This window comes from Bacillus rossius, chromosome 5, assembly GCF_032445375.1.
Source record: "Bacillus rossius redtenbacheri isolate Brsri chromosome 5, Brsri_v3, whole genome shotgun sequence".
NCBI classification, from domain to species: domain Eukaryota; kingdom Metazoa; phylum Arthropoda; class Insecta; order Phasmatodea; family Bacillidae; genus Bacillus; species Bacillus rossius.
Window position 1 is genome coordinate 27,969,582 of NC_086333.1, and position 17,851 is coordinate 27,987,432.

Genomic DNA, 17,851 nt, shown 5'->3' on the forward strand with positions numbered 1-17,851 from the left:
TTGCTGAATCAAGAAACACCGCATAAAATTTATTTTCACCTCAAATTTTACACTAACATTAAAAAGTTGCGGCAAAGTAAGCAGAAACAAACTAAGAAACGATTACTTTTAAGTTATAAGAATTTTAAATTCTATCAAGTAAGCAGAAACAACAAACTAAAAAACGAGTACTTTTAAGGGATAAGAATTGTAAATTTTAATTAAAAAAAACCCACATGAATTTGTAAATATTTTCGCAAATATTTGTACGTTTGTAGTACTTTTTCTAACATTAAATAAAGTTGTTCATTTCATAACACAATATATTTCCCCGATTTTTTTTTTTTTTTCATATAAGCCATACCATTCATTTTTAATTATTAGTTTTGTATTTATTATACATATTACATAACCTCCATGTCCATCAACTAGAGAAAAGATACGAGTATAATGAAAACATTTAACTTTTAATAATAAATGGTCCTTCCCTCATTGTGATTGGCCTTCTACCAGTGACGTCAACACAATATTGAACGTTGCCACACTTCCATAAAGACATTTCATAAACCCGACAATGTTGATTCCGGTAGCAGCAGTAGCAGTTTCAAGAATAGACATTTAGCTGTCTAGCGGGTTGAAACTTGCGGATCATTCCGCTACCGGAATTATTCCGGCAGCGTCAAGAATAGGGCCCCAGTACTCACTAAAACATAGCAGTATACAAATTTCTTAGCTCTTGCGATTAGGCTTTGCCTCCAAAAATGACAATTATGATAGTCCATCTTACAAACGTGATGGAATTACGGTCTCTCCTGGAAAAGGACACCTGCCGATTTTCTCATCATAAGATTACATACAGAAACTGCCATAAAGTCTCAGAATGGGTTTTGTTTTTATGAATAACTGTACCCTGATACACTCAATACTGAAAACATCATGGCATAAGAATACTTTGCAAAGTTGGGAAAGGCATGGGTCTCCAATTCCACACACAGGATAAACGGCACAGCGCGACCCATGGCGAGGACTGCCATCCAGAGGCAGTGATCGGAGTTTGTTTCTTAGCGTATGGCTACTGTAACATCACTGCCCGCTCCACTGTTTTCCTCTGTAGCTAACCAATGGTGATCTGATTTTAGCCGATCAAATTCCATTCTTATTTCAGTCTTTACTGTCATATGAAAACATGTTCCTTAAAGTTCACAGTTTACAACTCTAGGATGTTTGCTCTTTGTATGTTAATAGGCTACAACTGGTGCGTTGAGACCATCAAGGTGTCGAACTACGCACCTCTAGCCAGTGACCTGGAAGTCAACAAGGCAGTTATGTTCTTGAAACAGAAGAACATCAATCAAGCTGTGGAAACACTCAAAGTGTTTGAGAAGAAAGAGAGCAAAGTGGCCAGCTCAGCATCCACAAACCTTGCATTCATCCACTACTTGGTAAGAATTTTACTGCATGTCTGGTCTTGAGTACTTTCAAGTTGCATTGAGTATTTTCATATACCACGATGTGTGTCTGTCTATATGTGTGTGTGTGTGTGTGTATATATATATATATATACACATACACACACACACACACATATCTTCTAGAATTGTGCATGAGTTTTTTGTTTACCTTATACTTTTTTGGGGTGATAGAATTTCTTCTTTTGTATCAGAGAGTGAAGTATAGACAATACACAATGAGAGATTCCAAGTTACTTCCTAGAGTACACATATCTTAAAATAGGTAAGCTGTATTTGCTAGGATCTTTTAAAAATCTCTGTTCAGCTTTACATTCAAGAAAAATTGCTTACAGTTACAATGCATTCCAGTGAATCTGAAAATCTGAATTTGTCTTCTGACAGTCTTTCCTGTCCACGACTGTGGGAATTCAACCTGAATGTAGCCTGGCTTACATCTTTTCTAACAGACACCATTTAACTTCCACAGCAGAAAATAGGTGAAATTTCTGCATTTTCCACAGCATATAAAGTGAAAAATAATACATTGTACTACCAACTGCTTGTGTTTTGCCGGTTTGGTTCATTGTGTGTTTGAAACTTTTATTTTGCTTCTGTGCATTATTTCAGAAGAAAATACCAATGTTAATCAGGCAGTGTAACTGTGAAGTACTTAACATACAAAAGACTGGAAAATATAAAAATATATTTTATCAGACTGGCTCCTCAAAAGTAATATTGAACAACATAAAAATGGCTCTGTATATAAAGGATATAACTTTAGTTTAGTGGATTCACACAAATATCTTGTATTTATTTTCACAAGTAATGGAAAACTGCCAGTGCGTATAGCAAAATCTGTGCCATAGTCAGGGAGGCAGTGTGTTTCACTGGCATGTGACTTGTTACTGTAGTCTGTCTGGTCCACAAGTACTTCAACTTGAAAACCTCTTGCTAGTCCCAATCCCCAAACAATCGTAGACCTGAACTGTTTATTCATACACTCGACAGCAGGAGATCAGCAGTGAATAAAGCCTGTTGAAAAATGTTGTAGCAACTTAACTTTCATGTAACTGTAACTGAAAATTGGAAAGTTACGTTCAACAGCAATTAACAAGCCTTACTGCATTAAGTCTGTGTTTGGGGACTAGCAGTATGCCACAGGACACTGAGAAGTGGTCTTAGAACAGGTGGGTTGTTGTTTAATGAAACTTCAAAAATATGTCAGCTGCTCTATTTTGTAAATTAACTGTCTTGTCAACAGTCATACCTTGCTGCCACCGCTCACCTGCCCCAAACAGCCCTGTTTCTTAAATGCCTTGATAATTAGCAATTATAAATTATCACTCGCTAACATGAAGTGACTCTGCTTCTTATTTCATACAAGTCGCCTCTTAACCTTTAAAATGACAAGTTCCAACTACTGTTGAGGCATTCAGAAAAATAAAGTTCTCACAAATTTCCAAAGTTCCAGTTCCTCGAGGCGGCAATGACAGCAATGACAGCGGGTGATTCTTGACAGTGTATCGGGTGTCGTAGCTTCGTATAGTGCTGGTATGCCGCTGTTTTCTTGGCCCCAACAAAAGGGTATGTATAGTCCTTGGACAGAAATATGCAACCTCCAAGTATAGTCCAGATTATCCAAGATCCTAGTAGATAATCGTACTTCTGACAATGGCCGCACTTTCTGTTGCGTCCGAAGTCTCCCAACTTGCTCCGAGCGCTTCCGAGACAGCCGGTCTGTGCAAGATGGACATCAAGTTCCCTGAGCCTGTAGATAGTCTTGCTTCTGCGTGCAAAATTCAAAAACATGTATGTTGCTGGTAGACAATGTAACAAGCTGTGAAGCTGAAATAAAATCATTAGTATAATCAAGGGGGAAAAGTGTATGACTGGGATGTAAATTTGAATTTCAACAGTATTTTTTATTCCCCTCTCAAATGCTGTTTTTTTGTGTAGTTGAAAAGAAAAAAAATATTTAAGTTTTATAAAATATTATTGAGAAATACTACCACATTAAATAATACCTAATACACAACTCTCAATACCATTGATTTTTGGATGTTGAGCACAAACATTTGTTCCAATGCGCCATAATGCTTGACTGAATGTCGTACTTTTGGTGTTAGCAGGGCTGTGAAGACAAACGAAGGGCCCTTGGAGAAATAATTTTGTTAGGCACCTTCCCTATTATTTTGTGACCTCCACCTGCTGGTCAAAGCACTATTTGACCCGCAGGGAAGCACAACTTCGTCGCTCTCTGTCAGGAGTTGCAGAAAAATAAATTGATTTGCGCACTAAGTGCGACCATTAAACAGAAACAAAACATTCCCGACAATTCTCAGCAACATTCTTAATGAATCTACTATTATGTAACTACCAAAAAGAGAGAACTGCATGGAAATTACTGAAAAGGTAAACATTACTAATCCAATAAGATTCAGTAACTTCTGTTGAAAAATGTGCAGATTTATTAACCAGCTAACTTGGAACAAAGTTACACCAATTACTCCATGATAAATGGCTGTTACCAAAAACCATATAATGCCATTAGCATAATAAAAGGCACCCCTTAATAAAATTATGTTAAAGCATACATCAAATATAGCAAATTAAAAGTGAGATAAATATAACAATATTTACTTTTGCACTTACTGGCTTCAAAAAAAGGTGGACGAGTCTAAACTAACCACCTAAAAAATTTTAAATAAATATTTATTAAAAAAGACCATCACATTTTAAATTGAATCTCCCTAAAAAAAATTATGTATGATAAGTATTTAAATAAAGGAGTGTTTCAAATCAATTTAAGTTTCACAAAAATTCCTTACCTAACCATTTAAAAGTGTAATGAACAATTTACTTATTAATATAAACACAAAATTATCCACTCGTAAATCTTTGGTGATCAAACCATCTTTTAATGCATGCTTAAGTTGTAGTCACTTCTCATGAAAAGTTTTTCCAGTCTAATGGAAGGATTTATTCCACATATATCATTAACAGCCTCATGAATTTTGAAACTGTTCCGTTTTTGAAGTCCCACCTGTGTCTCTCTGACGTCAAGGGTCCAAGCTAAAGTTGGCTCGAGCAATATAAAATGTAAATTTACAACTTAGTTTTTCTTCACATATTGCAGGTGCCACACACCCCCAGTGTTCATTTCTAGCCCAGCATTAATCGCAGCACTCTTCATGGCCATACTCCAAACAGCCGTTGACCATTATTTCATTCTCTGTGAACTCGGGCCGAGAGGCGTCTGCAGCTCCGGTTGCTTTGTCACTTGTTACACCACCCGGGTTACACTGTTGTGCATGCCGTGCCACACCCACACACCCACATCATCAGCCAGGTTTCTCCTTTCCCCCGCATTACTGCCATCTATCGGCACACAATCGCACTGTTCAACTGTCGACTCCAATTAGCACCGCACTATCGACAAGTAGTTCCTTTTCTGCCCACTCTAAATTTTTATATTATCATGACTGATGAACCACCAATAAAATACACAAATAAATAAATATCTACATTTTTAAAGAGCTGCTGCATACATTTATTAAATTACTATTACCTACCTATTAGATAGAGCTGCCCTTGGGAGATATTAAGAATTACAATAAAATAACTACATAAATAAAATACATTGGGCATCAAGAATTATAAGACCTAAAAAATATGTCCTATGTTTTCTGTGACTTGGACATGGGCCATAACTTAATGTACAGCTTTTAGGGATAATATTGTATTATGAATTCTGATAAAAACTGAAATAACACTGAAAAGTGTGTCAGTACACCATATAACCCCAAAATTGACTTAAATGCACTATAATGCACGGAAATACAATTAAAATCATGAAATTAGCCATCATTTATTAATCAAAAATTAACTCAAATCCCAAAACCTATTCTACAATATAGTTAATTTAATTAATGTAAATTATTTAGCAGGTATGTTTGGTACCAAACTATATATACTAAAAAGATTGAAAAAAGTTTTATTTTTATTTTACAACTGTTATTAGTGACTTATTTTTACATTATGGCATTGGTACATATTTTTAAAACATACAAACACTTGCCAATTTATTTGTATTGTTTCAAGTAATTAAAAATGATTTTTAAAAATTAATTAATGGGAAAAGTGCAATTTACATTAGTCAGAATCATCGATGTGCAGTATTTGTTTAGTAATATGTTATATTTATGAATAAAAAGAATTGTTAAAAAATAAAAAAACAATTACACCAAAATCTCTTATTTTGAAAACCAATTTGGCCTTAAAATAAAATAATGTAATCTTTCTTGTCCGTAACAATGTTTCAAACCCTACAATTTGTAAAAAATATAAAAACTGTAAACATTACAATGGCCGTACTGTAAACATGATCTGTATGTACATCACAACCTCATGTATAAATTAATCTCTCACTCAACCAAGCTTTCCTGGTGCCCTGGAATTTCCGCCTCCCCCACTCTTCTTTCTCGATTGCCCTGGGTCATTTGCCAGTTTAGGATATTTAAGTTTTCCTTCATCGTTCCACCAAATGTAAGGATTGCTTATTACACGTTTGTTAAACATAACTTAACTTAACCATCAACGCAACATTCTCCATTAACTTAGGCCTTTTGAACCATTGCCAAAAACTTAGTCACGTACCATTTGCTATTTGTAGACAACTAAATACTGTATGGTAATATTTTATATGGCCGGCTGAACTTTCTACGTTATCGTATAATAATAATAATAATAAATATTAATTATATTGAACTAGAACAATTGAAGGTTTTTTTTTTACTTTTAGGCAATGTATGTATAGTAAAAGATTAGCTTAAAAACTCTTGAAATGTTTTTTTTTTCTACTTTTCGAACTTCGAATAATTTCATTTTTTCAAGTATTAATTCTCATATAACAAATGTTCGACTCGAATTCGAACTTTCGAAGCTTCGCCCACCCCTACAATCTGGTGCGTATGAATGAATGTTGATATTGCCTGGGTCCACAGCACAGCTGTCACTTGCGTGCAGTGGGGTGTGAGCGGTGTGTGTTGCCGTGCGTGCGCAGCAAGGGGACACGGAGACGGCGGAGAGGTACGGGGAGCAGGCCCGGGAGGCGGACAGCTACAACTCGGCTGCGTTCGTGAACCTCGGCAGCTGTAGCCTGGCCAAGGGTGACCTGGAGAAGGCCAAGGAGTTGTTCATGTGCGCCTTGGACAACGACGCCTCCTGCGTCGAGGCCCTCTACGACCTGGGTAACCATCCTCCCGCGTCGCATCGCTAGAGGCCACATTCCCACAGTCCCACGGGCGTAAGCCACCCATCTGGTTACCCCCATCTGTTCATTTATTCAACACTCCATTCTCGTTCTGTCATCCATCATCTCCATTCACCTCAACGTCAAAGAGACAGTTAGGTTGCTATTTAATCTTTAAAATTGATTATCATGGATGCATATTTGTACAGCCAATGCATTTATTTACACTGGAGTACTACTAAATGTTCATGAATCTTAGAAAGAATAATACGTACTATTAGTCTCCATAATATGGTTGAAATCAAGAGTGAATTTAAAGGCGATGTGGATATTGGTCACCCCCTAAAAGCATTTGAGCCATGATAAAATACCATGCTTAAATACGTAGGTAGTGTAAATCCTTCAGGCTGGCCAGCCAACAGGGAAAATCGAGAAATCTTGAATAGGCAGGAATTTTTTTTGGTGCCGGAAAAACCGCATGAAACCCGTGAATTTTTGAAAGACATCAGTAATTATGTGTTTTTTGAGCAAGTTGAGAAGAGCTTAGTTGAAAAACTGCTTGTGCCTACAGACTGCATCACTTACATCATTTTTCAATGCTGTTTACTAGTGAACATCCGCAGCCGATGTGAGGAATGCGATACGACACATGTTAACGTAATACTATGGGTTGCCGGCAATTAGATATAGGGTAAGGCAGTCGCTACTCATTTTCTTTTTTCTTTCTCTTTTTTTTTTACTGTTACATCTGAAGATTGTAACCGCTGGTAATAATGAACAGAAGCTACGACCAGAAACTATTACTACTTTAATTTGTTACCTGGAAGACTGGAAGCGTTATTGTAGTATAAAACCAAACTTAATGTTGAACGTGGAAGAAACTAGACCAGTGGATGGTGCCATAATTCTTTTTATTGTTAAGTGTCTTAATAAATAAGTTTTTAAGGGCTACCATAAGAAAAAAACATGTATCTGTTTATTAAGATTTTAACATTACACTTAGTTTTTGGATTCATTTGTTGTACAGCCAGTATTGAAATGATTTTTATTGAATAGTGAAAAAATAGGATGGATAATTAGGGAGGTACTTTTACAACTTAAAATTCATAATGAGCAGATTATTGTGATTGAAAGTTTCTCTATGAAGATTTTAAAGCTAAGTTTAAAGTTCCATATATTTTTATTAACATAGTAACATTTTATGAAATTTCTTATAAATCCTTAAAATTCCTGGGAAAAAACTGGAATGGAATTGGGTTTTGCCAATGGAGTGGCCGCCCCCAGGAGAACCCTGAGAAAATTCATCTGCAACATTGTCTATGTTTCTTACCTGTGGACGTGCCGAGTACTGAACCTAGATTGCTTTTGTCTCTGCCTCTGTCTTCATCAGATTCAGAGACGAATTGAGTGTTTTTCGAGAACCAAATAGTCATCCAATTCAGCTACTCTGATGTAATGCTTTCTTGGGTATTGCATGTAATTGTTACAGTTTTATGTGCCTGCCTATGAAAGTTTAATCTGTTAATGCTCTGAAAAAATGAAGTTTGCTGCACTGCCAGTGCACTGGCCGCAAGATATTTTGATATAAGAGGGTTATTTTTTTTTTCAACCTCCGATCGGCTGTAATAGAAAAACGTGAATGAATTGGGAAATTATTTTAATGTCAAAAGAAACATACATCTTTACTCTATTTTTCCACATAATCACCGTGCAGATTGAGGCATTTGTCGTACCGATGCACCAGCTTTCCAATACCCTCTGCATAAAATGATGCCTCCTGCCTATTCAGCCACGTTTTAACAGTGCCCTGCAGTGTGATTACAGTTTCATTTCTCCATGGCATGCCCATTTATCGATACCCTAATCGCTCGTACACAAATCGACACGTCTCGTAGTGTTTACCCCCTTCCACCAACCATGTGGAGCGGCCAACTCACACCTCAGTTGAAGCTTGGTTATGGGAATGTCAACATGGCTGCAATGATAAACTGTACGGCGTAATGCGAGCTGCGTGGAGTCATCCGTTTCTTACAGGCAGAAGGGCACACTGCAGCAGAAATCCATCGCCGAATGAGTGTTGTGTGTTAAAACGTGGCTGAATAGGCAGGAGGCATCATTTTATGCAGAGGGTATTGGAAAGCTGGTGCATCGGTACGACAAATGCCTCAATCTGCACGGTGATTATGTGGAAAAATAGAGTAAAGATGTACGTTTCTTTTGACATTAAAATAATTTCCCAATTCATTCACGTTTTTCTATTACAGCCGATCGGAGGTTGAAAAAAAAATAACCCTCGTAATTTAATTTAGTTAAATTTTGATTTTGATGATTTAGTTTGTTTAGCCGGTTATAATTTAAGTACCTATTTGTTTTGGCTAATGTTAAGTTTAATTCACTGTCAGGTTTATTGAATTGTTATTGTTTTAATTTTTAATTATTGTTGAAAAGAAATTTTGATAAACTATTTTTATTTTTTGTTAATATTGTCAGTTTGAAAAAAAAAAAAACTTTTAAAGAACCCTATACGTAGTCAGTTTTACTGGCAGTCACTAAGGGGGTCATGAATATCTGTTGGGAGTGCAAGAAGGACACTTGGTGCTTGGAACTGGAACATCAGCAGGCATGTGCGAGGAAGTGGACAGTTCGTCAGCTGATGATGCCTCTTGCCAGCCCGTAGCATATTAGAGCCCGTGCGACGTGAAGGAAGATCGACACTGCTGCGTTTGTTCCACTGCACACGAAAGTCTTGAGCACGTTCGCTGGGTTGCTTGTTGGCAAGACTTAAAAACTGTTAAACGAAAGGAAACTGTGAGCATGGCCCGTTTACGATAGACGTAGGAGGGCCTTTAGTATCATTAGGCTATTTCCATATGCATTCAGGGTGATGAAAGTACAATTTTTTTTTACAATTTATGCCCGACTATATTACGCGGGCGTGGAACTTCGATACGTCGGACAATTTGGATGGTGCATGCATCGTAATGACTGGAGTTTCAAACTTTAAATGGATTTTGCACGCAGAGTGCCCAACACCATTAAATTGTGAAAACTTGGAGTCATGAAGGCGAAACAGTGATTTGTCAGTGGAACATACTGAAGTTTTAAAATAAAATCTAAATACTGCCATTTTCATAGTCATGTGACATCTCAGTTGAACTTAAACATTTGTCAATAGTTATGAAGAAATTTAAGAGTTAAATTAAAGGAGGTAATTTACTAATTTCCTGCTGAAAAGTAATTTAAATTGCAATTTTATAAAAAATATTTAAATTTTAAATTTATGTATTACTTGAACATAGGCTATTTAGAAGTAATTTTAATTATAATGTAAAATTTAGGTATATTTTATCATGGCCATTTATGCTGTACCTTTTTAATATGTTTTCTATTTAGTATATTTTTTAACTATTACTCATTTCTAAATAAGTTGTACAAGGTTTACAGCTCACCGCCATTTATCGTGTTTTGTAGGGATTTTGCGATTGCGTTGAAGTTAATAAAATTTAAAATACTGGCAGAATTTTTAATTGTTAATTCATTCTGCAACCCAATACAACACAGCTTGTTAAAGTTAACTCTTCTTTGTTTTCAAGTTGTGCTAAATTAGTAAAAAAAAAAAATATAAATATAAATAAATAAAAAAGAAATATTTTTCTTAAAAGGGATTTTTATATTACTATTGAAGTTGTGGATTTTGCCTTGTGAAGTAAGCAATACCTAAATGTTTTTGTTTATACTCACACTTTAGCTGAACTGTAAATGTGTGAGATATCAGAAGTAAGAACCTACAAAATTGCATGGGACTGTTAGGTGTTTTGTCACCAGAATGGTGCTCTTAAGTTGTTAGTATTGCAAGAGTTTTTATACATACTGAGTATGTATTTTAAATTACATAATTATTATTTCTTTGTAGTTGTCTGTGTGATTGATGAAACTTAGAGCAGCTGGCAAAAGAGGTCTATCAGTGACTAATGGGCATCACCTGACTTGACTCACATTAATTTATGAGGCCTGAGGCCAAGTGGTTCAGACAACACTAGAATCTTGGTTGCCATGTCATAAGGCATAATATGTCTTTCTGTGCGTAACCTTGCAGACTATAACCGCTAACCTTTACTATTTTTCACTCTGTTGCTTGAAGTTAAAGCAATTAGTTTCAGCTCAAAGGCTTAAAGGCTAACACAGTTGTTTTAAGAGAAGACTGTTGGATAACATAGTCCTCAACTAACTTACTCAAGTGAGAGGCATGTTCCTGACTAGTGCTATTAGAGATCTACTTGAAGATACTAGGAACATTCGTGGATTAGCAACATGTAGGCAGAGTGCCCACTCCTGTGTTTACTCAGTCTGCTGTCATTTGTGCATTTGTCTGGGTTCTTTATGATTCATATATTTTCTGGCTGGGGTTGTATTAAGCTCACCGGACATAAAATTAAATTAGTTAGTAACCCTAGTGTGCACGCACAGATGGATTGTGAAACCTGTACATATGGCGCAGCAAAGAAGTCCGTGCTCAACTGCACATGCACTGCCTTACATGAGCATAAGGCAGTAGTGACTTGTGAGACATTGATGTTTCTAGTGGATAATGTATGTCAACATGGGTAGATGTAAGGATGTGGCAGAATGGCAAAAAGGGCAATAGTGCTTGACAGTGCTCATGACCATACAATGTGTGAAATTGCTGGATTTGTTGGTGTTTGGCAGCAGATTGTTCAATGTGTCTACAAGCAGTGGTGTACTACACGTGGCCATGAAACACAACGTAAAATTGTGGTCGGAAAAGATCCTGACTGATAGGGACCGAAGATACGCTTCATGGCTTGGGAATCAAAATCACTTCCAATTCTAACAGAAATTGCTGCAGTCGGTGAATGAATGTCCATCCCAACCTGTTAGGTAGAGAACATTGTGATAGGATCTTCATGCAATGAACATTTGGAGTCGGTAACCTTGCAAGAGGTCATTGCTCGCTCAAGCACATAAAGCTGCGTGTCTTATATGGGCTAGAAATCATTGAACATAGGAAGTAGCTGACTGGCTGAACGTAGTATGGTCTGACGAATTACGTTTTTGCCTGTATTACAATACGTATGTTGTCGAATGCACTGAAGGTCAAATGAAACATTTCATCCTGAATATGTGCAAAGCCAGGTTCAAGCCGGAGGTAGGTCTGTGTTGTTTTGGGGGTGTTTTCGAATCACGGATTGAGCCCTCTCACTGCGGAGACCACTAACAGGAACCAGCATGTTTATTTAAATGTTCTGTATGATCAGGTGTTGCCTTTCAGTTAACATCTGCATAATGAGGACACCCTGATTCTTCAAGTTCATCGGGTTGGACCAAGGAGCATGTAAGAAGATCTGGAGTGGACATGTGTAGGGCGAGAGCGAAGCCAGCCGGTTGCGAAGAAGGGTTGAAAAGAAAGAGGAAGAGAGCGTATTTCTACTGCAAACGCAGCCCCAGCCCACTTGTCCTTGAGGTTTGAGTGGCGCTGGTGTGCGGCTACAATGGTGATTTCCTGTAGCGCATATGGCTGTACAAATCGATGGAATTCCAAGCCGGATGGCGTTGCTTTTCACATGTATTAAAGATTTTTTTTTTCATTTGTTAACTAAATTAATTCCCAAAACTTTTGAAGCATCAGAAAAAAGTGGCAAAATTTTTAAACGGAAGTAACTAATCTTCGAACTTTTCGAAAAACCTAAGAAAACTATTTAACAAAGAGAAGTTGTTTCAGTTGTAAGTAATATTCTTTACTTTTTTCATAGATTTCCAAAACGTGACGATCAACGACAGATCTGGGAAAAAGCGACAAAGCGGAAAAATTGGACTGCGTCTCCGAACCATGCATTGTGTACAGTGCATTTTGAAGACAAATGGGTCTTAAGAAGCGAAAATCTAACTCGATTAAAGGATGATATGGTGTTCGGTATATTAAGGTTTCCCTCAAAGGAACGGTTTCACAATGCTTTTAAGATATTAGATAAATCCCAACATAAGTTTAAAACATTTCTCTTAAAAGTGTGCTTCGTAGCATTAAAAGACGTGCCTTAATTATTTTGCAAATTTATCATTGTTATGGTGACGATGTCAGGGGTTTTCGTATTTTTTTAAGAAATATAGTACAGTATGTATTAGCAACTACGTTAAGAACTGTTATTTTATTCACACAGAGAAAAGAAATACAAAATGCTAAAATTTGGCGTCTGTCTTTTTATATCCAATATAGGCTTGTTATTATATGTGTGTTGTAACATGTATAAAAATGTTAAATATATTCAACAATATTTAATAATTATATATATTTAAAAACTTTTATGTACGCTACTTGAAACTACGTGAAAGGTTTTCAGTCTATAAAGGCCTATTCTATGATTTTTTTAAATTATTAATTCTTATGCAAACAATTAATAAAATTGAAAGTTTCTTACATTGTCAGTATATGCATAGCATTACAGTTATTATAAACAATTCTCTACCAGTGTTTAGCTAAGGTTTGCATGTTACGTTGGTTGAGTAAGTAGACTGGAACATGAACATGATATTGAAAAGACTTATAACTTCTATTAATACACGTATATTACAAGAGATTTGTAATAGATTAAATGAAGTAAGTAAGAATTAGTTTTTTATAAACGTTGTGTATGAAATTATAAAATTTGAGAAGTATAATAACAAAAAGAAGTGCATTACGAAGACATATGTCGGTAGTGTTACCCACTGAAACATTATTCCCACTTCAACTCTCTGTAAAAATAAAAGTATGGGGTTGAATGCGTCAAGAGTGGTATATAAATAAAATTTGAAGCTTCTTCCTAATTTCATACGCAGGTGTCCCCCACCTATAGTTGCAAACAAAAATTTTTCCTCGATGTTGAAATTTACTCTGCGTATTCACAAAAAAATTTGGCAGTAAATAGGTATTTAATTTTTAAAAATGAAAGTATTCATGTTTCGAAAAAAAGATTAAAGCGGTGTGGGGAAGAATGTTTACAGATAATCCAGTAAAATTTTCAGTTTGATTGTTTTGATAGTTTCGGAGCTGTTGCGAGTTTAGTTTGGAGGATTTTACGGCCGCGCGAGACAAGTTTGGCTCGTTTTCGTTTTCTTCCAGCGTAGGAAGCAGGGAATAAACGCCGATACCCGGCTTCACCTCGCATCCTTTGCTGGCCTTCCCTTGTCCTCTCCAGATGTATTACTGTATATTAGCTCCATGGGTTGGACGCATATGTGACTGGTTTCATGAACACTCCTCCCCCCCTTCCCTTCCCATCCTATTACATCTCAATTGGCCTGCAAAATCACCTGACTTTAGCCCCGTTGAATATCTGAGGGACATGTTGGAACAGTATGGAATTGTGCAATAAAATCCTCAGCGAGTGGCTTAACCTAGATGTGACGTACCTGCACAATCTTGTGGACTCACTTCCTAACCGAGTCGTGTTTATCAAGTCCATAGGCGGAGTTACATGGTATTAAATGATGCTTGTAATGATTTCTCCAGGGGTGACTAATTTTTTGTATGTTGAGATTATTACCTGTATGCTTGCATAGAAACATCATGTCACTTGCTGTCCTAGTGTGCCAAATTATGTGAACAAACAAATATTTGAAGCCTATTGCATTGCTATAAAAATGAATACATTTTTATGGTTCATAATGATTAATGAGTACAGGAGGGAAATGTTGCAGCAATGTTAAAATTATCTGAGGGTAAAACAATTGTGCAGCAAACAATTTCCCACAAAAATATTTTGACGACAAAAATTTTAATTTCCGACACAAAAATTTCCAAGTTGCCAGTGCCTGAAACTAAACCAACAATGACCTTAAACCTTCAGATTTGTTTGAATAGTTGCTGTATGGAGAATGTGTGCATTGTTGTAGGGGGTTTCTCAACATTAATGTTAAGGTAATATGCATTAAATAAAGCTAGGTATGTATATTTTACAACATTTCTATATTGTATAGTCTATTATATTTGTTTTATACAATGAATAATACAGATTTTAATACACTTAATACAGCAGTTTGTGTTATGACTACAATACAGAACGTAATACTGTTTTTACTGTATTCCTGCTAATATGAACACTTAGAATAACTTCTGAAAACTATCCCTGTGTGCAGCTGTACAAAATTTAACTCAAAAATAGCCAGACATACGCTCATTACGGTTAACAAGATTACAGAAAGTTTGATACACCTTTTTAGTTATAACCTTAAAACCTAGAGAAAGGATTAAAAATTCCTGGATTAAGCTAACTCCAACCATATTTAATACTCACTAGATAATACATTTTACTTTGACATCATTGCGGGCTGCGCCCTTTTGAGCCCGATGTGCCACCACCTCCCCCCTTACACGCTGCGAGCCCCCTCCTTCCACCACCACCCTCTACGACCGCCCGCCGAAGTGTGTGCGTGTGTCGGCCCGCGCCCACCGGTGTGACGTCAGTGCTCCGCTCCCGAGAGTTGCCGAGCGAGGACGAGTGCTGCGAGAGGAAGGAGCTTCATGCACTTGTCATCGTTCTCAGAGGTTCTGAGTGATACAGGGGGAAACGGGCCTCGCCACACACGGGCTACCTCACGGCCCTGAGAACAGAGTATCCGGGTCCACATGCCCATTATACATGCGGTGTAGCCCTAGGATTCGACGAACACTTCAACCCCCACTGCGGTAACAACTTAATAGTAATCTATTTATATATAAAATAGGATGTTGGTATGTATGTATGACATTGATAAACTCCAACACTTTTTGATTGATCGCCATGAAATTTGGCACGTCGAAGTGTTTTTTATCATGGAGAAGGTTCTTAAGCTATCCATTACTTTTGTAACTCACCACTAGATGGCATTGCAATCCATCACTTCTAAACCGCTCAACCGATCGCCATGGGTTAACAGAAAATCATAGGTCATAGACACACACATAAACTGCAATTGTGTGTCATTTCTCTATGTCCACCACACTGTCATACATCGCTATCCATTTTGCTTTAACTCGCGGACAATATATCACCCTGTGTTCAGCCCGGGCAACGCCGGGTAATGCAAGTGGTGTTATATAAAAATGGTTAAGTGGTCAAATTACTCGCCTCTTATGTAGGCAGTCTAGGTTCACTTACCGGTAAGGTCAAACGTGGGTAATTTGTAAGTTGGAAATGTGGCGGCACATGTTGCAGTGAGCTGATATGGTTTTATCTGTGTGCTCCTGATTCTCTCACCCATTCACTGTCACCGCTCTATTCTCATCTCAACATGCGTTATCTTCTCACATGACCGTACTGCCCCTGCTTCATTAATTAAAATGTTTTGATGAAGCTCGTAATACAGTCCATGGTACATTTAGATTGAACAATACATTTTGTAATGCAGTGTATAGTACATTGTATAATACATGTGTGGACAGGTCTGGTGAACAAACAGCTGCAGCTGTACGAGGAAGCCCTGGACTGCTTTTTGAAGCTGCAGGCGATAGTGCGGCAGCATCCCCAGGTGCTGTACCAAGTAGCTCATCTGTACGAGCTCACGGGCGACATGGACCAGGCCACTGAATGGTGAGGCACGTAGGCACGAGCAGGCTGTGCAAGGTTGCTTTTTATAATGTGAACGTGTAGCTAAGACTTTAGCAGTCTGTAAAAAAATAAAATGTATTATTGTTTTAGTTTACTTTTCTAAATTACAATTTAGTTCAACTGTAACTGTCTAATTTTATGTAGGTAAAAAAAAATATTTTTTAATTTTATATATTTTTCAGTGACTATATATTCATTGTTCTATGTTCATTAACTGGATATTTTAAATATTTATTACTCATTGATAAAATATGTACACTAGTTTGTAACTATGAAAAGTTTAAAGTTTTATCCCAAATTTGGTGTAAATTTTTGGAACCTGGCTCTAAAACATACCTAAATTATGAAGTTGATGTTGGAGACTAACAAAGAAAAAAATAGAGCAGAACGGTTGGAAGAAAGGTTTCTCCATTTTTCAACAACAGTGATGCATAGAAACAACAGAAATAGAAAACAAAAGTACAGTTTAATTTTTGATCACTAAACACCCACCATATATGCTGAAGTGCATATTTTTAATTCACAATTTCCTCTGCATCTTTTAACTTCGGCAATTTATAAATTTATTTGTGTATAACATTTCACCATATTTTTAAAGATTGTGCCCAGCAGTACATTATGTAAACCTTTAATCTGCCATATTAGAAAAGGGGTGTGCTCGATAGCTGTGGTTGTTAGCATAGTATGTTAATAGGATGAGAGTCATGGGTTTCAGTCCATCCCTTGGTATGACTAGAATTTATGATCACTCAAGTGGTATTTCAGTTTCTACAATTATTTGGCTTGTGTGTCAAAACTATTTAAACTTTATGTATGTTTATTTTATTTATTTTTTACTATTTCACATAGTAATTACAGCATATATAAAGTATTATAATTTTTATTGAAATTTATAAAAAAGTTATAGAATATTCTGAGGATGTGAATTTTTTCAGGTCATTTGTTATTCACTGTGCTGTAGCGGTTGGGTCCGCTAGATTCAAAACTGCGTGCGCCGTCGCGGGCCTCCGGCACTCCGTTCCCCTCCTCCTTCTCCCTCCCTTTCCCCTTCCTAGTGATGTTCAATTTTTACTCGTTTCCCCCTCCACTTGATCGGCGCATGCGTGCGCTGCGGCGCGAGCTTATAAATTCAGCTGCAACCATGTTGAGGGCCTTCTTCTACTGGTTCACTTAGTTAGGCCCCCACGTATTACAACTGCGCAACTCTGCTGTCCTCCTTATTTTTATCATTCAGTTCCTTGTAATTGTGTACCAGCCGAAATTCCCCCGCTTCCTTTTTAGGGACTAAAAAGGAAGGCGAACTGAAATCGTAAACAGACGGAGCAATAACTCCTTCTTCTAGGAGTCCATCGATAATGTTTTTCAACTTTTGCAATTTGGGAGGAGAAATTTTATGTCCTTTGGCCCTAACAGGAGTCGTGTCCTTTAAATAAAATTGATAGGGCATGGCGTCAGCAATGACCACGTCCCTACTTATGACGTCAGACTTGTCGGCGCACGACATGACGATAGGAGCGGAGTCCTGATGAATAAGTTTAATTTAACGTGCAGGATGAAAACCAAAAACCAGTTCCTGGTTAGCGACG

At 37.0% G+C, this 17,851-nt stretch overlaps 1 protein-coding gene across 4 annotated transcripts in view; it reads left to right on the forward strand.

Annotated features, from left to right (window-relative positions):
* LOC134531665 (intraflagellar transport protein 88 homolog) overlaps positions 1-17,851 on the forward strand; it is a 150,706-nt gene that overhangs the window by 120,035 nt on the left and 12,820 nt on the right. For all 4 annotated transcript variants that reach the window (XM_063367446.1, XM_063367445.1, XM_063367447.1 and 1 more), the window contains exons 10-12: positions 1,225-1,421; positions 6,493-6,679; positions 16,100-16,247. In XM_063367446.1, the coding sequence (XP_063223516.1) occupies positions 1,225-1,421; positions 6,493-6,679; positions 16,100-16,247 (532 nt within the window). The remainder of the gene's footprint in view (positions 1-1,224; positions 1,422-6,492; positions 6,680-16,099; positions 16,248-17,851) is intronic.